The sequence below is a fragment of the Procambarus clarkii genome, chromosome 10 (assembly GCF_040958095.1).
Source record: "Procambarus clarkii isolate CNS0578487 chromosome 10, FALCON_Pclarkii_2.0, whole genome shotgun sequence".
Lineage (NCBI taxonomy): Eukaryota > Metazoa > Arthropoda > Malacostraca > Decapoda > Cambaridae > Procambarus > Procambarus clarkii.
Genome location: NC_091159.1, coordinates 18,457,854 through 18,479,123, shown reverse-complemented (window position 1 = coordinate 18,479,123; position 21,270 = coordinate 18,457,854). Strand labels below are relative to the sequence as shown.

Here is a 21,270-nt window from a genome sequence, read left to right as displayed (position 1 = left end):
GTGTGGGTGTGGCCTGTGTGGATGTGAAGATGGTGGCTGTGCCTGCAAAGGGGCCTGCTGGGAGTGGTGTGGTGCGGCCTGTCTCGAAGTGTTCGTGGTGGGCTCGGAGTGTGTCTCCCCTTCGTGATGTGCCCTGGGAGATTGGTGGGGGAGTATGGTGTCTGGCGACCCCCGCCGTGGATGATGGTGCTGTGAAGGGCTCCGAAGTTGCTACCTGTGCCCCCCCTCCTACGTCACCTGCTGTTGGATCTCCGCAGTGGGGGGGTTGCCCCTGATGATCAGGACCTCGTCATGGTGTTGCGGAAAGATGTGCGCCGGGGGGGCCTCGGCTCCTGTGCCCTGTGGTGAGGTCGATGCCGCGCCTTTGTCCCCTGCGGTTCCCCCTCCTTCATTGCCCCGGTCTAGGGGGGGAAGCCTAGTCCCGACTGCTGGGGTCGTGCCCTGTGGGGGTCCAGTGTTGGGCCCTTATCGAGATGCCCGGGTGGTTCCGATCCCGTGGTGCTCGTCCACTGTCTGGGTGTCGCGGGTGAAAGAGTTTGTTTATAGGGTGCCAGGTAAGATGTCTCAGCCTAGGCCACCGCCTGGTGCCAGGTACCCGATGACACGTGGGTGATTTGGGAAGCGAACTGCTTGCGCTTTCCGATATACAAGTTCCCGGAGAAATATTAGTTAACGTCTTGCGCAAAACGCTACGCCGTGCGTGGATCAGCTGCCGCCGTGAACTCGTCACCCCGCCCTAGGTGCGGGGAGTCTCCCTCTAGCGTCCGCCTCTGTTTTCGTCGCCACTCCTCTCTCCACGGCCCTACACATCTAACACTTTTGACTTTCTTCTCCTCCTCAACGTCAATGCGTCTCCCTACATTTGTCCTGGTGCAGTCATCGGGAGGGTAAACCCTTCATGCAAACTGCACCTATTTTCAAGAAGAAGAAGATACATATCCAGCATGCTGGAATACTTTGGAAGCTACTCAGCACATCAATGTTGTAAAAGACAGGACGCTTACTTAAAGTTCCAACCACACAAAATTATAACAGTCATCTGCTATTCTGTCCTCATTCGCCTTTAATAATAACAATGATCGTGATGAGCTGACGAGCTGGTTTGTCCAGTAGTAGGTAAGACGGAGGTTACTGACCCGGTGTGAAGTTGGTCACTAGTGAGTACCTGCAGCTGGTGTGGGTGGGTGTACCTGCTGCTGGTGTGGGTGGGTGTACCTGCTGCTGGTGTGGGTGGGTGTACCTGCTGCTGGTGTGGGTGGGTGTACCTGCTGCTGGTGTGGGTGGGTGTACCTACTGCTGGTGTGGGTGGGTGTACCTCCTGCTGGTGTGGGTGTACCTCCTGCTAGTGTGGGTGGGTGTACCTGCTGCTGGTGTGGGTGGGTGTACCTACTGCTGGTGTGGGTGGGTGTACCTCCTGCTGGTGTGGGTGGGTGTACCTGCTGCTGGTGTGGGTGGGTGTACCTGCTGCTGGTGTGGGTGGGTGTACCTACTGCTGGTGTGGGTGGGTGTACCTCCTGCTGGTGTGGGTGTACCTCCTGCTAGTGAGGGTGGGTGTACCTCCTGCTGGTGTGTGTGGGTGTACCTCCTGTTGGTGTGGGTGTACCTCCTGCTGGTGTGGGTGTACCTGCTGCTGGTGTGAGTGGGTGTACCTCCTGCTATTGGTGTGTGTGGGTGTACCTGCTGCTGGTGTGGGTGTACCTGCTGCTGGTGTGGGTGTACCTGCTGCTGGTGTGTGTGGGTGTACCTGCTGCTGGTGTGTGTGGGTGTACCTCCTGCTGATGTGAGTGTACCTGCTGCTGGTGTGGGTGGGTGTACCTCTTGCTGGTGTGTGTGTGTGGGTGTACCTGCTGCTTATGTGTGTGGGTGTACCTCCTGCTGGAGTGGATGTAGCAGCTGGTGTGTGTGTGAGTGTACCTCCTGCTGGTGTAGGTGTAGCTGGTGGTGGTGGTGGTGTGGGTGTACCTCCTGCTGGTGTGGGTGTACCTCCTGCTGGTGTGGGTGTACCTTCTGCTGGTGTGGGTGTACCTCCTGCTGGTGTGGGTGTACCTCTTGCTGGTGTGGGTGTACCTCTTGCTGGTGTGGGTGTACCTCTTGCTGGTGTGGGTGTACCTCCTGGTGGTGGAGAAAGAGAGAGAGCGAGAGAGAGAGGGAGGTGGGGGGGAGGTAAGGTAATTATAAGGAGAAAGCGCCAAGCCATTGCGACTATATAGCACTGGGAAGGGGTCAGGATAAGGATTTGGGATGGGACGGGGGAAAGAAATGGTGCCCAACTACTTGGAGGGTCGGGGATTAAACGCCGACATGCATGAAGCGAGACCGTCGCTCTATCATCCAGTCCAAGTGGTTGTTAGAGATGGAGGGAGAGGGAGAGATAGAAACAAAGAGAGAGAGAAGGGGTGAAACAGAGAGAGAGAGAGAGAGAGAGAGTAGTTAATATGATCGTGAGTAAACAGGAGCAAAGTCAAAATACAAAAGTAAAACAAAAGTTAATTGAATAAAACCGAGACAAATGTTAACACCTGCCATACCTGTGTCTTGCGCACATACAAGAGTAATGACGTAAGAAATAAAACAGAAACGTTAAACACAAATTATAACCAAATTACTCGGACAATAAACTAATAAAGTACAGAAGAACACAAGTTATATTACCAACCCTCGCATGTTAGCCAACTGGCGGAGGTGTGTTAGACCAGTGGGGCGTCACCCTCCACCCACCACCACCCACAACAGTCTGCTGGAGCAGTGTATTATGACCAGTGGAGCGTCACCCTCCACCCACCACCAGTCTGCTGCCTGGGTCTGGTCCACACCAGACGTCACCCCACTCGTCCTCCTGGAGCGCGGGTGGCGTGACCCGTAACTACTCGTCCCGGGAGGTACTTGCTGAACCACAGTAAAGGCTGGGAATGAAACTCACACACCAACCAGCATATAACATAGTGTTTAATATAATAGTATAATACAGAATTAGTATATGGTAAGGGTGTATGAACCCCTCAGTTGACGTAGAGTTGAGGATAGTGCCAGGGGCGAAGCCTAAGCCCGAACACAGAGGGTTATTATGTAACAGCTCCTCCCAGCAAGGCTGCCTCGTGCAGTCTGGGTTGATAGTGGTGAGGGCCGGTGTTGTCTGGTCCCCTGATGTACCGGATGGTGAGGTTGTTGTTCTGGGGATAGGAGACGTTGGTTGGTGAAGTATGCTTGGTGTAGGAAGAGCACTGGATTAAAGATGGTGATGGGTTGATGACACTGAAGATGAGGCTCATAGCGTTGAGGACACTACACGATGGCAAGAAGTTCCATTTCTATTGTGCTGTAATTCCGTTGATGAAACATCAACTTGTGACTATAAGGTGACGCTACATTGTGTCTGGCAACTGCACGCCTCCGATGCAGGGCCGTCTTCTTCACCGTCTTCTTTCTTCTTTAGGGTTCTTCTTTTTAATACTGGTGAGTTCTATGAGAGGGATCACCTTGCGGTACTGATGTTATTACAACACTGGCGGTAGTAGGCGGCGGCAAGTCCTATAAAGGTGATAAAACATTTCCAAGTACTGGCTGAGGGTATTGATGCATAGCGTTCGGATGTGTGGATAACGGTGTATTATCTCCACTGCCAGTCATATCACCTAATCATTTACCTTTGGCGAAATTCGACTTGTCTTAAGTTGATGGTGAGGCCAGCATGCAGGAGCTTCTTAAATAATTAATTCAACTGCTTGAGATGTCGTCCGTGGGGATGTCCTCCAAGCAGGCGTAGGTGTCGTGTAGACCTTAGGTGATGAGGTCGACCGCTCGCCCGAACGTTGCGGGAGCATTACAAACACCAGAGTGATAAAGATTAAGCCACACACAAGAGGTGGCACGGGGATGAATAGCCCGTAAAACAAATACCTGAAGGTACTCTTTTGTATCTGAAGAGGCCAGAATGAGTGATAAATGCTGACATTCGTTTGTCATCTTCGGTCATATCAATTCAGTAGTAGTCCCTTAATAAATATATCTGAGTCAAGTACATAGCGTTACCTGTGGCATCTAAGACGTCGTCGATGCGAGGTTGTCGAAACGAATTCTTGAGAGTGGCGTTAATCAACTTCCGGGAGTCAGTACATAACTTTACCTTCCCATGCGGTTCAGGACTAAACTGCCGGGTGACGCCCAGGGGGATTCACAAGGTTTAGCTAATCCATTTTCCAAGAGATACTGAACTTGTTTCTTCATGAGTTGAGTCTTGTGAAGACTTGTGCGGCAGTAGGGTTCCCTGCCTGGTACAGTTGCTGGTGGTAGTTGGAGGTCGTGCTGCACCGGAATGTACTTTTGTGGAACGTCTGGGAATAATTTGTTAAAGTTGGTGAATAAATCTAAGAGTAGGGTACTGACTTGATCATCTAAGTCTTGAATATACAAGGACAAGTTATTCGTAATTTCATCGTTATTTAGAACAGAAAACACTGTTTTTTCATCACTGTCACAAATATTTGAGCTTCTTGCAGGTTAAGTGTCACTTAAATCAGCCCACCCTCCGAATATGGGGAGGTAACTGTAACGGCACAAGTAAGTATAATTATGTACTATTCTTAGCAGGCAGGAATTGGACTTATTACACTTAGTATTAGACCGTACTGTCAAATAATCGCCAGAATCGCACCAAAATATTGTGAATATTTGAGTTTACCTGAAAAGCTGAATAGAAAACCACGACCTAACCTAACCTTCTTAGTGTATAAGGACAAGCATTTTATTGCTTCTTAATTACAATTAGTACTTAACCTATAGCTATATTGATATTAAAGTTTTATAAAACTGATAAAACAAAACTAAAGTTTTTCAATAAATTATAAAGTAAGTAAAGATATTTTCACATTTTGTATAAAATCTCTATTGTTTAATTCAACTAAAAAAAGAAATTCTTTATATTTAAAACTTGTGTATGTGGAATTGAACATGAAGACTTCATCCTAAAATTCTGAGTGTTTTAACAGGAAATGAGGAATATATTGGGAGGTAAATGTAGCGGCATAAGTAAGTCTAATTATGTACTATTCCTAACAGTCACTAATTGTACTTATTACACTTAGTATTAAACTGTACTGTCAATTCGGAGGATACGTTGCTTAATTTGAATTCAGACTTTGAATGAAGCTGTTGAGTATGAAATCTTTGCAAGGAGAATGACCTCGTGTTTATAATACAATAGAATAATTATAGACCTGCTATTATAATTATAGACCTTCTATTATACAATAGGAGCCCTGCTGAAGTAAATATCCGTGACATAGCTGCGGCTGGCGTCGTCCGTCAGGTGTCTCTAGAACATAATTATTATTATTATTATTATTATTATTATTATTATTATTATTATTACATTCTTTGATTATATAAGGACCTGAATATTTGCTTTTGAATGGTAAACCTGAAAGGGGAAAATATACCTGGAAGAAATCTTCAACATGAAATTTTCAGGCTTTCGTTTTTACATCAAAGTGTTGTTTCATGCTGGTCTGGGGCTTGTGAAGGTGTGACGAGAGAGAGAGAGAGTGGGAGTCCGGCTCTTCATGTGCGTATGCAAGAACGTAACATTTTAGTCGTACACGGGCAGTGACACTGGCGGTGACACTGGCCGTAACATGGCAGAGACACTGAGGGTGCTGTGACTAGACCAGTGACCGTGGCGTGGCCTGTGGGTACTAGGGTGTGACGCCGGCCAGGTACCCGCCACACGTCTCGGGTACCTGGCCGGCGGGTACTCGGGTCGTCGAGAGCGCGGCGGAGACGTCCTCTGGGGCAGTTAAAGCTGCAACTCTTGCAAAGTACGTTATAACTTTTATCCTTTTTTTCTTAATGACGTTACCGAGGCCGACTCGAGCAGTCAGGAAGAATTCGACACAGCTTGTAGATGTTGCTAAATGGTTTGGACTGCAAATGGTTGAGTGTTGTGGTGCTTGGGAAGACGCCAGGAGCAGCTGTGTCAGGCGTAGTAAACTGTTTACGGTCTGGAGTGTGTTGACGCTCAATGCTCCATTGTGGCGGATGAATCCTTCACCCATACGGCATTATATTCATACCATCAACGACACTATCGCCTACACCACGACGCTAGCGCCGACACTCCTACAGGATGATATTGTAACCCACGCAGTGATGTCCTTCCTCCACGACACGAGACAACACCACACGACACCCCTGGGCGCTCGACGACACCCCTGGGCGCTCGACGACACCCCTGGGCGCTCGACGACACCACTGGGCGCTCGACGACACCCCTGGGCGCTCAACGACACCCCCTGGGCCCACGACGACACCCCTGGGCCCACGACGACACCCCTGGGCCCACGACGACACCCCTGGGCGCTCGACGACACCCTTGGGCGCTCGACGACACCTCTGGGCGCTCGACGACACCCCTGGGCGCTCGACGACACCCCTGAGCGCTCGACGACACCCCTGGGCGCTCGACGACACCCCTGGGCGCTCGACGACACCCCTGGGCGCTCGACGACACCCCTGGGCGCTCGACGACACACCTGGGCCCACGACGACACCCCTGGGCCCACGACGACACCCCTGGGCCCACGACGACACCCCTGGGCCCACGACGACACCCCTGGGCCCACGACGACACCCCTGGGCCCGCGACATAAAGTTGTGACTGAGAGGCGAGGCGACACCGGCCGTGAAGGCACCAGCTGCTGAATTAATAATAATTGACCGGTGAACGTCATCTCCGTCGTGCTTCCGGGTCCTTGCAGGTGGCGCCGCTCAGCCTAACTTGCTCTTTCTTCCAGTTATCGTCCTGGACCACCCAAGCCATCATGCTGGAACACCTGAGACACCGTCCAGGAACACTGGGGCCACTGTGGTCGTCCTGGAACACTGGGGCCACTGTGGTCGTCCTGGAACACTGGGGCCACTGTGGTCGCCCTGGAACACTGGGGCCACTGTGGTCGTCCTGGAACAATGGGGCCACTGTGGTCGTCCTGGAACAATGGGGCCACTGTGGTCGTCCTGGAACACTGGGGCCACTGTGGTCGTCCAGGAACACTGGGGCCACTGTGGTCGTCCTGGAACACTGGGGCCACTGTGGTCGTCCTGGAACACTGGGGCCACTGTGGTCGTCCTGGAACACTGGGGCCACTGTGGTCGTCCTGGAACAATGGGGCCACTGTGGTCGTCCTGGAACACTGGGGCCACTGTGGTCGTCCTGGAACACTGGGGCCACTGTGGTCGTCCTGGAACAATGGGGCCACTGTGGTCGTCCTGGAACACTGTGGTCGTCCTGGAACACTGGGGCCACTGTGGTCGTCCAGGAACACTGGGGCCACTGTGGTCGTCCTGGAACACTGGGGCCACTGTGGTCGTCCTGGAACACTGGGGCCACTGTGGTCGTCCTGGAACACTGGGGCCACTGTGGTCGTCCTGGAACAATGGGGCCACTGTGGTCGTCCTGGAACAATGGGGCCACTGTGGTCGTCCTGGAACAATGGGGCCACTGTGGTCGTCCTAGAACTGTTGTTTTCTGTATAAAGGTTTTCTCTGGTGGCTTTTGTGTTTCACTAGTGATGACTGGCTTTTGTGTTTCATTAGTGATGCCTGGCTTTTGTATTTCATTAATGATGACTTGCTTTTGTTTCACTACTGATGACTGGCTTTTGTGTTTCACTAGTGATGACTGGCTTTTGTGTTTCACTAGTGATGACTGGCTTTTGTGTTTCACTACTGATGACTGGCTTTTGTGTTTCACTACTGATGACTGGCTTTTGTGTTTCACTAGTGATGACTGGCTTTTGTGTTTCACTACTGATGACTGGCTTTTGTGTTTCACTACTGATGACTGACTTTTGTGTTTCACTACTGATGACTGGCTTTTGTGTTTCACTAGTGATGACTGGCTTTTGTGTTTCACTAGTGATGACTGACTTTTGTGTTTCACTACTGATGACTGACTTTTGTGTTTCACTACTGATGACTGACTTTTGTGTTTCACTACTGATGACTGGCTTTTGTGTTTCACTAGTGATGACTGACTTTTGTGTTTCACTAGTGATGACTGACTTTTGTGTTTCACTACTGATGACTGGCTTTTGTGTTTCACTACTGATGACTGACTTTTGTGTTTCACTAGTGATGACTGGCTTTTGTGTTTCACTAGTGATGACTGGCTTTTGTGTTTCACTACTGATGACTGACTTTTGTGTTTCACTACTGATGACTGACTTTTGTGTTTCACTACTGATGACTGACTTTTGTGTTTCACTACTGATGACTGACTTTTGTGTTTCACTAGTGATGACTGGCTTTTGTGTTTCACTAGTGATGACTGGCTTTTGTGTTTCACTAGTGATGACTGACTTTTGTGTTTCACTACTGATGACTGGCTTTTGTGTTTCACTAGTGATGACTGACTTTTGTGTTTCACTAGTGATGACTGACTTTTGTGTTTCACTAGTGATGACTGACTTTTGTGTTTCACTAGTGATGACTGACTTTTGTGTTTCACTAGTGATGACTGGCTTTTGTGTTTCACTAGTGATGACTGACTTTTGTGTTTCACTACTGATGACTGACTTTTGTGTTTCACTACTGATGACTGGCTTTTGTGTTTCACTAGTGATGACTGACTTTTGTGTTTCACTACTGATGACTGGCTTTTGTGTTTCACTACTGATGACTGACTTTTGTGTTTCACTACTGATGACTGGCTTTTGTGTGACTAAGGCGAGACTATTGACGCTGACTACCAAGCTACTGTCATCATCTCATCGTTACATTTGCTATAGTGGAGAACCTATGGGGGAAATGGTGAGCCTTTCATGTTATTTTACCCATTAAATAATGGAAGTTGTATTTAGTCATCAACCATTGGTTACTCTCCCCCCCCCCAACAGTCGTCAATAGATGGAAAAGGTGTCACAATTTTACCTCCTCGATCTTTATGGGAAGGAAAGTATAGCACTATTCCCCTCCGCAATCTTCATGGAAAGAAAAATATGGCACAGTTTTCCATCCCTGATCTTCATAGGAAAGAAAAACGATCACAGTTTTTATGCTGAAACGACCAATAGTATGCCTGGAATGACTACCAGTATTCCTGGAACGACTTCTATTATTCCTGGAACGACTACCAGTTCTCCAGGAACAACTACCAGTATTCCTGATGTTGTTCTTGTATATCAGTAAATCATTTATATGCCAGACATAAATATAACTTATCCATTTGTCTAAATAAGGCTAACGTATAGGCGGGGATATACACAGAGAGGGATATATAACACAGCAAAGAGTTAATACATTCACAAGTATTTACATGAATCAACACTATGCACAAACACTTCCAGTGTCTGAGTCCCGTAATCCTCAACTAGGTCTCAAAGATCCTAGTTCCTATACATCCTTATCTCCAGAGACAACGTATCTCTCAAATTGCTGGCCAAATGTCACTTCATAACCCATAGATAAGCTACTGGTGATGCCCAACTAACATATAGCACCGTCGGGCTGCACTGCCACCACCACCAGTGAGCATGTCTACCATCCTCGACATGTCACTCTGCTGATGTAGCTACTAATCCACAAGTCACAAATGCCCAGTACAACTCGCAGATCGGAACTGCTCACCCCCATTCGCTTGGGCCAAAATCTCCAGAGCGCCACCACTGTAACATTACCCTCTCACCCTCGCCACAACTTCTCATTCTGCAGTAGCTTCCAAGACCGTTTCCGACTAGTTGCAGTCGCCGGATTCATAGCAGATACTGCCCAGCTTCACATAATTGGCGGACACTCTCAGGAGATGTTGATAATCTGGTGTCCCAGATGTCTTGATCTCCCCTGCTTCATACTCGGTCCATTCACACACAACCGCTTCTGCCACCTCACAGATTTAGGAGTGAATCTTATTTATTCAAATTCCTTTGGGTTGCAACACTGGGACGACTACCAGTATTCCTGGGACGACTACCAGTATTCCTGGGACGACTACCAGTATTCCTGGGACGACTACCAGTATTCCTGGGACGACTACCAGTATTCCTGGGACGACTACCAGTATTCCTGGGACGACTACCAGTATTCCTGGGACGACTACCAGTATTCCTGGGGCGACTACCAGTATTCCTGGGACGACTACCAGTATTCCTGGGACGACTACCAGTATTCCTGGGACGACTACCAGTATTCCTTGAACGACTACTAGTATTCCTGGGACGACTACCAGTATTCCTGGGACGACTACCAGTATTCCTGGGACGACTACCAGTATTCCTTGAACGACTACCAGTATTCCTGGGACGACTACCAGTATTCCTGGGACGACTACCAGTATTCCTGGGACGACTACCAGTATTCCTGGGACGACTACCAGTATTCCTTGAACGACTACTAGTATTCCTGGGACGACTACCAGTATTCCTGGGACGACTACCAGTATTCCTGGGACGACTACCAGTATTCCTGGGACGACTACCAGTATTCCTGGGACGACTACCAGTATTCCTGGGACGACTACCAGTATTCCTGGGACGACTACCAGTATTCCTGGGACGACTACCAGTATTCCTTGAACGACTACTAGTATTCCTGGGACGACTACCAGTATTCCTGGGACGACTACCAGTATTCCTTGAACGACTACCAGTATTCCTGGGACGACTACCAGTATTCCTTGAACGACTACCAGTATTCCTTGAACGACTACTAGTATTCCTTGAACGACTACCAGTATTCCTTGAACGACTACCAGTATTCCTTGAACGACTACTAGTATTCCTTGAACGACTACCAGTATTCCTTGAACGACTACCAGTATTCCTTGAACGACTACCAGTATAACTTGAACGACTACCATTATTCCTTGAACGACTACCAGTATTCCTTGAGCGACTACCAGTATTCCTTGAACGACTACCCGTATTCCTTGAACGACTACCAGTATTCCTTGAACGACTACCAGTATTCCTTGAACGACTACCAGTATTCCTTGAACGACTACTAGTGTTCTTTGAACGACTACCAGTGTTCCTTGAACGACTACCAGTATTGCTTGAACGATTACCAGTATTCCTTGAACGACTACCAGTATTGCTTGAACGATTACCAGTATTCCTTGAACGACTACCAGTATTCCTTGAACGACTACCAGTGTTCTTTGAACGACTACCAGCATTCCTTGAACGACTACCAGTGTTCTTTGAACGACTACTAGTGTTCTTTGAACGACTACTAGTGTTCTTTGAACGACTACTAGTGTTCTTTGAACGACTACTAGTGTTCTTTGAACGACTACTAGTGTTCTTTGAACGACTACTAGTATTCCTGGAATGACCGTGTACGGTGATACTGGGCAGGATTTCTGTTTACAATAATAATAATAATAATAATAATAATAATAATAATAATAATAATAATAATAATTAATAATAATAATAATTTATTTAGGAACAGTACATACATAGTTGCAGAGTTATAGTACAAACATTGTGTTAGATATAAAGATAGAGGTAGTACATACAATACGTAAAGCCACTAGTACGCATGGCGCTTCGGGCAAGGTGAGGTGGAAAAAAACTCTTAGACTAAAGCTTAATAGTAATTGAGCTTAAAGTATAAATTGCGTTGAAAGGAAAAAAAATAATAAAAGATAAAAAAATGGGGGAATATGGTGGAAAATAGCCAATATACAAGTTGGTCAATAAACAGCATTTTTTTTTTAAATAGTAAGACAAGGGTTGACATTTAGAAGTAAGGTAGGTTACATGGAGTTAATTAGGTAGTACTTAGTTTTCATCTTAAACTGGTTGAGAGAGGTACAATCTTTGACATGATTGGGAAGGTCATTCCACATTCTGGGTCCCTTGAGTTGTAGAGCATTCTTAGTTTGATTAAGTCGTACTATTGGAATATCAAATAGGTATTTGTTTCTGGTGTGGTGCCCGTGAGTTCTGTTACAACCTTCTAGGAAGCGTTAAAGGTCAGGATTGACATTACAATTCAGAGTTTTAAATATACAGAGTACACAAGAGAGAATGTGCAGTGACTTAATATCTAACATATTCAGAGATTTGAGTTGGGGTACCGAGTGCTGTCTGGGGCCAGAGTTGGATATTGTTCTAATAGCAGCTTTGTGTTGGGTAATTAGAGAACGTAAATGATTTTGGGTAGTAGAACCCCAAGCACAAATACCATAGTTGAGATAAGTATAGATGAGAGAGTAATGGAGCGTCACCAGGGTAGGGCGAGGAACATAATATCTGATTTTAGAAAGAATGCCAACAGTTTTAGAAACATTTTTTGCTACATTTAGAATGTGTCCCTGGAAATTCAGCTTGTTATCGATGAGGACACCAATTAATTTACCATTAACTTTACTATTGATTTGTATATTGTTTATTTTTAGATTAATTTCATTTGAGGATTTATTACCAAACAAAATATAGAAAGTTTTGTCAATGTTAAGAGTAAGTTTGTTAGCAGTTAGCCAAAGATGGACTTTCTTTAGTTCAGTATTCACAGTGACATTTAGAGCAAGAGGATCAGGACTGGAGAAAATGAAAGTTGTGTCATCAGCAAATAAGATTGGTTTGAGGTGTTAAGAGGCATTTGGAAAGTCATTAATGTAGCTGAGAAAGAGGAGAGGGCCAAGTATGCTGCCCTGAGGAACACCGATGTTTATAGGTAGTGTCGGAGAAATGGAATTATTCACAGAAACATACTGGAGCCTGTCAGTAAGGTAGGACTGAAGGTATTGCAGGGAGTGACCTCTGACTCCATAATGATGTAATTTAAGAAGAAGGTTTTGGTGGCTGACAGTGTCAAAAGCCTTAAGTAGGTCCACAAATAACCCAACAGGGAACTCATTTTTATCAAGAGCTGCATGTATCAAGTTAATTATACTAATAAGTGCATCGTTAGTGCTTTTTTGGGTCTGAAGCCATATTGACAAGAGCTTAGTATATTGTGTTTGGCTAGATAAGAGTAAAGCTGCTTGTAGATGTAGACTGTGGGTAGTTACCTGTAAGATAGTCCTGAACATTAGTACTGGAAGATGGAATATCATTAGCATGGGATGACCGAATGGATGGGAAGAACCTATTGAATTCAATAGCAGTATCAGAGGCTGAAAGTAGACCATCGTTATTGGACAGGATTATTGGTTTGTTATTTAAAATCTTTTTTGATCCCAATATTTGACACTGCCAAAATTACTGTGTGCGGTGACGCACAGTAGGGAAGCACATATAGGTAAGTGTGCAACCATAAACACGATGGTCGATCTGTCGTATACAGCTCACATCGTCAACTCGTCCTCGACTCAACTCTATTCCAATCAGCGATCGACCCCACAGACGCATTCATAAATTTTTACATCCTGTTCATTCAAAACGGGAATTTTCTCAACTATAAATAATAATATATTAGCATATTGTGCATATATAGGCATAGGTTAGGTTAGGTGTTTCTGTTGGCGATTATTTGTAGTACGTTGGTGAAGCATTTTGGAAAGCAAACTGTGGCGAATGTCCTTGTGTGCGATGTGGCTGCACCCGGTCTGCCAGTCTCATCACACAGGCGGTATAAACAGCCGGTGAGTCAGCTCCTGCACGGATAACCCTCACCCGGGATCACCGGTGGTCCGGGTAACGAGGGGAAGGGGGCGGGGGAGAGCTCTTAACCGGACACTCTCCTATACATACCGGCCGGATTCGGAGCGTCACTTCTCGCACAACGTTTAAAGTATCCACACTCATATGCTTCACATGCTCCTAATAACTGACTTTATATTTTATTTGTAATATTTAATATGAATTTTATACCACCCAGTATCAGTAGTATAGATTATTGTTATACTAGTGGTGTTGTTAACTAATGCAGCGAGTAATATAGATTGGTTATTTGTAAGTTAGCCACATCCCTCACTATAGCAGCATAGATGCTAGCCACATCCCTCACTATAGCAGCATAGATGCTAGCCACATCCCTCACTATAGCAGCATAGATGCTAGCCACATCCCTCACTGTAGCAGCATAGATGCTAGCGACATCTCTCACTATAGCAGCATAGATGCTAGCCACATCTCTCACTATAGCAGCATAGATGCTAGCCACATCCCTGACTATAGCAGCATAGATGCTAGCCACATCCCTCACTATAGCAGCATAGATGCTAGCCACATCCCTCACTATAGCAGCATAGATGCTAGCCACATCCCTCACTATAGCAGCATAGATGCTAGCCACATCCCTCACTATAGCAGCATAGATGCTAGCCACATCCCTCACTATAGCAGCATAGATGCTAGCCACATCCCTCACTATAGCAGCATAGATGCTAGCCACATCCCTCACTATAGCAGCATAGATGCTAGCCACATCCCTCACTATAGTAGCATAGATGCTAGCCACATCCCTCACTATAGCAGCATAGATGCTAGCCACATCCCTCACTATAGCAGCATAGATGCTAGCCACATCCCTGACTATAGCAGCATAGATGCTAGCCACATCCCTCACTATAGCAGCATAGATGCTAGCCACATCCCTCACTATAGCAGCATAGATGCTAGCCACATCCCTCACTATAGTAGCATAGATGCTAGCCACATCCCTCACTATAGCAGCATAGATGCTAGCCACATCCCTCACTATAGCAGCATAGATGCTAGCCACATCCCTCACTATAGCAGCATAGATGCTAGCCACATCCCTCACTATAGCAGCATAGATGCTAGCCACATCCCTCACTATAGCAGCATAGATGCTAGCCACATCCCTCACTATAGCAGCATAGATGCTAGCCACATCCCTCACTATAGCAGCATAGATGCTAGCCACATCCCTCACTATAGCAGCATAGATGCTAGCCACATCCCTCACTATAGCAGCATAGATGCTAGCCACATCCCTCACTATAGTAGCATAGATGATAGCCACATCCCTCACTATAGCAGCATAGATGCTAGCCACATCCCTCACTATAGCAGCATAGATGCTAGCCACATCCCTCACTATAGCAGCATAGATGCTAGCCACATCCCTCACTATAGCAGCATAGATGCTAGCCACATCCCTCACTATAGCAGCATAGATGCTAGCGACATCTCTCACTATAGCAGCATAGATGCTAGCCACATCCCTCACTATAGCAGCATAGATGCTAGCCACATCCCTCACTATAGCAGCATAGATGCTAGCCACATCCCTCACTATAGCAGCATAGATGCTAGCCACATCCCTCACTATAGCAGCATAGATGCTAGCGACATCTCTCACTATAGCAGCATAGATGCTAGCGACATCTCTCACTATAGCAGCATAGATGCTAGCGACATCTCTCACTATAGCAGCATAGATGCTAGCGACATCTCTCACTATAGCAGCATAGATGCTAGCGACATCTCTCACTATAGCAGCATAGATGCTAGCCACATCTCTCACTATAGCAGCATAGATGCTAGCGACATCTCTCACTATAGCAGCATAGATGCTAGCCACATCTCTCACTATAGCAGCATAGATGCTAGCGACATCTCTCACTATAGCAGCATAGATGCTAGCGACATCTCTCACTATAGCAGCATAGATGCTAGCGACATCTCTCACTATAGCAGCATAGATGCTAGCGACATCTCTCACTATAGCAGCATAGATGCTAGCCACATCCCTCACCATAGCAGCATAGATGCTAGCCACATCCCTCACTATAGCAGCATAGATGCTAGCCACATCCCTCACTATAGCAGCATAGATGCTAGCCACATCCCTCACTGTAGCAGCATAGATGCTAGCCACATCCCTCACCATAGCAGCATAGATGCTAGCCACATCCCTCACTATAGCAGCATAGATGCTAGCCACATCCCTCACTATAGTAGCATAGATGCTAGCCACATCCCTCACTATAGTAGCATAGATGCTAGCCACATCCCTCACTATAGCAGCATATATGCTAGCCACATCCCTCACTATAGTAGCATAGATGCTAGCCACATCCCTCACTATAGTAGCATAGATGCTAGCCACATCCCTCACTATAGTAGCATAGATGATAGCCACATCCCTCACTATAGCAGCATAGATGCTAGCCACATCCCTCACTATAGTAGCATAGATGCTAGCCACATCCCTCACTATAGTAGCATAGATGCTAGCCACATCCCTCACTATAGCAGCATAGATGCTAGCCACATCCCTCACTATAGTAGCATAGATGCTAGCCACATCCCTCACCATAGCAGCATAGATGCTAGCCACATCCCTCACTATAGCAGTATAGATGCTAGCCACATCCCTCACTGTAGCAGCATAGATGCTAGCCACATCCCTCACTATAGTAGCATAGATGCTAGCCACATCCCTCACTATAGTAGCATAGATGCTAGCCACATCCCTCACTATAGTACCATAGATGCTAGCCACATCATTCTCTACAAACATCTAAGTGTGTAGTGTCGTATCCTTCTCAAGACTCTCACTAACGACCCGTGAACTTTGGAGTACAAAATAAAAGACCTTGGTGACCAGCCTGTGTGTCTTCAAGACTGTCTCAGTGACCAGCCTGTGTGTCTTCAAGACTGTCTCAGTGACCAACCTGTGTGTCTTCAAGACTGTCTCAGTGACCAGCCTGTGTGTCTTCAAGACTGTCTCAGTGACCAACCTGTGTGTCTTCAAGACTGTCTCAGTGACCAGCCTGTGTGTCTTCAAGACTGTCTCAGTGACCAACCTGTGTGTCTTCAAGACTGTCTCAGTGACCAGCCTGTGTGTCTTCAAGACTGTCTCAGTGACCAGCCTGTTTGTCTTCAAGACTGTCTCAGTGACTAGCCTGTGTGTCTTCAAGACTGTCTCAGTGACCAACCTGTGTGTCTTCAAGACTGGCTCAGTGACCAGCCTGTGTGTCTTCAAGACTGTCTCAGTGACCAGCCTGTTTGTCTTCAAGACTGTCTCAGTGACTAGCCTGTTTGTCTTCAAGACTGTCTCAGTGACCAGCCTGTGTGTCTTCAAGACTGTCTCAGTGACTAGCCTGTTTGTCTTCAAGACTGTCTCAGTGACCAGCCTGTGTGTCTTCAAGACTGTCTCAGTGACCAACCTGTGTGTCTTCAAGACTGTCTCAGTGACCAGCCTGTTTGTCTTCAAGACTGTCTCAGTGACTAGCCTGTTTGTCTTCAAGACTGTCTCAGTGACCAGCCTGTGTGTCTTCAAGACTGTCTCAGTGACCAGCCTGTGTGTCTTCAAGACTGTCTCAGTGACCAGCCTGTTTGTCTTCAAGACTGTCTCAGTGACTAGCCTGTTTGTCTTTAAGACTGTCTCAGTGACCAACCTGTGTGTCTTCAAGACTGTCTCAGTGACCAGCCTGTTTGTCTTCAAGACTGTCTCAGTGACTAGCCTGTTTGTCTTCAAGACTGTCTCAGTGACCAACCTGTGTGTCTTCAAGACTGTCTCAGTGACCAGCCTGTGTGTCTTCAAGACTGTCTCAGTGACCAGCCTGTGTGTCTTCAAGACTGTCTCAGTGACCAACCTGTGTGTCTTCAAGACTGTCTCAGTGACCAACCTGTGTTTTCAAGACTGTCTCAGTGACTGACATATATCGATCACTAAGTCTTTGAAGACACACATGTGTCGGTCACTAAAAGTCTTGAAGATATATGTCAATCACTGTCTTAACGAGCGACAGGTATATCCTCAAGACAGTGACTGACAGTGTCTACAAGACTGTCTTAGTATATCGACATTTGTCGATATACTAACAGTCACTACCACCACTGACAGTGATGGTGATATACTACCTCTATCTATCAGTATATACTGATCAGTGGTGGTAGTGGGTACCACCACCGTAACATCCACTACCACCACTCTCCCTCACACTCCCTCACTCTCCCTCACACTCCACCACTCTCCCTCACAGTCCCTCACTCTCTCTCACACTCCACCACCCTCCCTCACACTCCCTCACACTCCCTCACACTCCACCACTCTCCCTCACACTCCCTCACACTCCACCACCACTCTCCCCCTCACTCCACCACCAACACATCACCAAGTGAAACACGGGTAGCGCAATAAATCAGTTCCCCTGTTAATTGACATGATATGATTCGCTTTTGTATCTGTAATTCCATAATTTTTCCATTGGCGTTTAATATCTGTAGATTAATATATACAGACAATGTTCAATAGGAAAATGAGTGAACATTTAAATGGTGCCCGAATGGGCGATCATGTGTTCAAAACCGTCGTAAAAGTTCACTTCCCTCCAGGAGTGTGTGGGTGTGTGAGGGGGTCCTGGTGGGTGGTGGACAGTCTTGGGGGAGTGTTGAGGACGGGGACGTCCCGGGGACAGGTCCCGGCTACTGGGGGAGACGGGGGAGTACTTGGTTTGTTTCTAGGGGAAGGGACGTCATAGAGCGCAGGTGTCAGCAGAGGAGGAGGCTGACACCTACTGAGTGAGCGTGGGGGGACTAGCGAGGCTGACACAGGTGTTCAAGATGACAGTATGGTGTCAGGAGAGAGGGTCGAGTCAAGATGACAGCGAGGTCAACGTGGACACCTGGGGTCAAGGACACCCAGGTAGAAGCAGAATTGGAGCTACATCTCAGCGCGCCGGGATCCGGATTGGAGCCGGATACGACGTTGGTGCCAGAGCCAGATGCCATGTTGGCGCCAGAGCCGGACTGCGATATTAGCGCCGGAGCCGGATGCGATGTTGGCGCTGGACGCAATATTAGGGGTCGGGCGTAGTGTCGGCGCCTGAACCGGGCACGATATTAGCACCAGGGTTTTTGAAACAAAACAAGGACCCAAAACCTGCTGATATTATAAATGGGGTATCTGTAAACATGGGATATCGGGAAGAACAAATGGAATATGTAAATATGATCATCCCAGAAAGTGCAGAAATCTTTTTAGTACAGGTAAATGTACCAAAAGCTGTGATGTTTTTCACCCAGAACTGTGCAAGAACTCTTTAAATAAGAAGGAATGTTTCAACACAGAATGTCCAGCATTTCATGTAAAAGGTACCAGGTGAATATGACCGACAGACCGCCTCGATGAAAGCACCAGTACTTGCTCCAGTACTTTTTCTCATCCTCATGTCGGACGTAGACAAGGACACAATTTATAGCACTGTATCATCCTTTGCAGATGACACTAGAATTTTTATGAGAGTAGACAACATACAGGACACGGCAAACCTCCAATCAGATGTAAATCAGGTCTTTCAATGGGCTACAGAAAATAATATGGTGTTTAACGAAGATAAGTTCCAGTTCCTGCGCTACGGACAAAAATGAAAATATTAAAGCAGAAATCACGTACAAAACGCAGTCAAATCATACCATAGAACGAAAAGGCAATGTAAAGGATTTGGGTGTTCTCATGTCGGAAGACCATACCTTTAAAGAACATAATAAAGTAGCCGTCACAACTGCAAGAAAAATGACAGGTTGGATAACAAGAACCTTTCACACCAGAAATGCTATACCGATGATGATACTCTTCAAGACGCTAGTGCTCTCTAGAGTAGAATTCTGCTACACATTGACAGTCCCTTTCAAAGCTGGAGAAATTGCTGACATGCAGAGCGTGCAGAGATCCTTTACTGCTAGAATCCACTCAGTAAAACATCTAAATTATTGGGACCGAATGAAATGCCTAAAGCTGTATCTGTATTCTGAGCGCAGGCAGGAGAGATACATAATAATTTACACATGGAAAATACTAGAAGGGCTGGTCCCGAAACCTGCACACACACACAAATAACACCACATGAGACCAGGGGGCATGGCAGGATGTGCAAAATACCCCCGTTGAAGAGCAGAGGTGCAACAGGTACTCTGAGAGAGAACTATCAACATCATAGGCCCGAGACTGTTCAACACGCTTCCACTACACATAAGGGGCATACTGAGGCCGACCACTCACAGTGTTCAAGATAGAACTTGACAAACACCTCGAAAGGATACCTGATCTACCAGGCTGTGACTCATACGTGAGGCTGCGAGCAGCCGCGTCTAACAGACTTGTTGACCAGTCCAGCAACCTGGAGGCCTGGCCTACGACCGGGCCGCGGGGACGGTAAGCCCCGAAAACACCTCAAGGTAACCTCAAGGTAGTTGGTGTCAGGAGAGAAGGTCGGGTCATCACCACTCCTCACAGGATCTTCACTCTTAGCCACATTTGTACACACGCGCACACAGCGGTACCGTGGTCCAGTGGTCGACGTCCTCAACTCTCAATCAAGAGACCCGGGTTCAGTCGCCACAGGAGTGACGGGTGACTGGACCACAGGAGTGACGGGTGACTAGACCACAGGAGTGCCGGGTGACTGGACCACAGGAGTGACGGGTGACTGGACCACAGGAGAGGCTCCCACGCCCATTCCATGGGCGGTAGTGGCCACCCATCCCATGGGTGGCAGTAGACCCCACACCCATCCTGTGGGCGGTATTTACCCACACACCCCTCCTGTGGGCGGTGGTGGTGAGGGGTTACAGAGGCACAATCTGCTCAGCTACTCACCACCACTGTTCATTTAGCCAAGGTAGTCACAGTCTTGTGAAGCTAGTTACACACATTTCTTTTTACACAAATACATGTTAATATATCAGTAGTCTTTTTATATCACAAGTGGTTAAAGCGGCTTACAACAGCCTCTATACTTAGTAGTTCACATCTGCGGTGAGTCAGTCACCCAGTAATCCTGCTTCACGCCCACAGCGGCAGCTTTACAGGCGTGTGCAGGCTGCACCTACAGTAAGCAAACTTTGTATACTTGGCTGAAATTCCTGGTAGTACAGCACTATGAATGAGGCACTTATACATTTCTTGGACACCATTAATGTCTAGGTTATCTTTGAATTCTGCCATTTTATTTAATTCTGCTATTCAGTTATATAATGCGGAAAAGTATGTGAATAGTTCTGCTAACAGAGTTTACATTTAGTCAAGTCTACATCAGCAGATGTTGCAATCGCTCAGAGGTACTTGTAGCCGAGCCTAAGCCTAGCAGTGGTAACATCTAGAAGTCTGCAACCTTATTGGATGACCCATAGACGTGCGGTTCTTCCTGCAGAATAGAATGATAGATGGAGTAACTTGTTTGAATTTCACTTTGCCTCAAATCTGTTAGATTTTGTTAATGTTCCCAGAATATTACTGCCCTCAGGCTGCTCAAAATTACTCCAAGATGGTAATCAATTCCTTCTTTACGAACAAAGCATTTTGGTTAACTCCTCAGTTCTAATATGCATTCGGAGACTAATATGGGAAGGAATC

General features: G+C 46.9%; 2 protein-coding genes across 2 annotated transcripts; one reads left to right on the top strand and one right to left on the bottom strand.

Annotated features, from left to right (window-relative positions):
- Positions 1–7,610: 7,610 nt before the first annotated feature.
- Positions 7,611–9,535, bottom strand: LOC138363194 (uncharacterized). Its single transcript, XM_069322191.1, has 2 exons — positions 9,483–9,535; positions 7,611–8,748 (listed from the first exon to the last, which is right to left on the bottom strand). The coding sequence occupies exons 1-2, from the start codon at positions 9,533–9,535 to the stop codon at positions 7,611–7,613; spliced, it is 1,191 nt and encodes a 396-aa protein (XP_069178292.1).
- Positions 9,536–11,532: 1,997 nt separating this feature from the next.
- On the top strand, positions 11,533–16,443 carry LOC138363193 (uncharacterized). Its single transcript, XM_069322190.1, has 2 exons — positions 11,533–11,549; positions 13,920–16,443. Exons 1-2 carry the CDS (start codon positions 11,533–11,535, stop codon positions 16,441–16,443), a joined length of 2,541 nt encoding a protein of 846 aa, XP_069178291.1.
- The last annotated feature ends 4,827 nt before the right edge of the window (positions 16,444–21,270 follow it).

Excerpts from the sequence above, each read along its gene's own strand:
- LOC138363194 (XM_069322191.1), bottom strand. The coding sequence starts at position 9,535 with ATGGTAGACATGCTCACTGGTGGTGGTGGCAGTGCAGCCCGACGGTGC. Across the intron at positions 8,749-9,482 it reads GCAGCCCGACGGTGCTATAT|TAGCTTGGTAGTCAGCGTCA; the intron begins GTTAGTTGGGCA and ends AGATGATGACAG.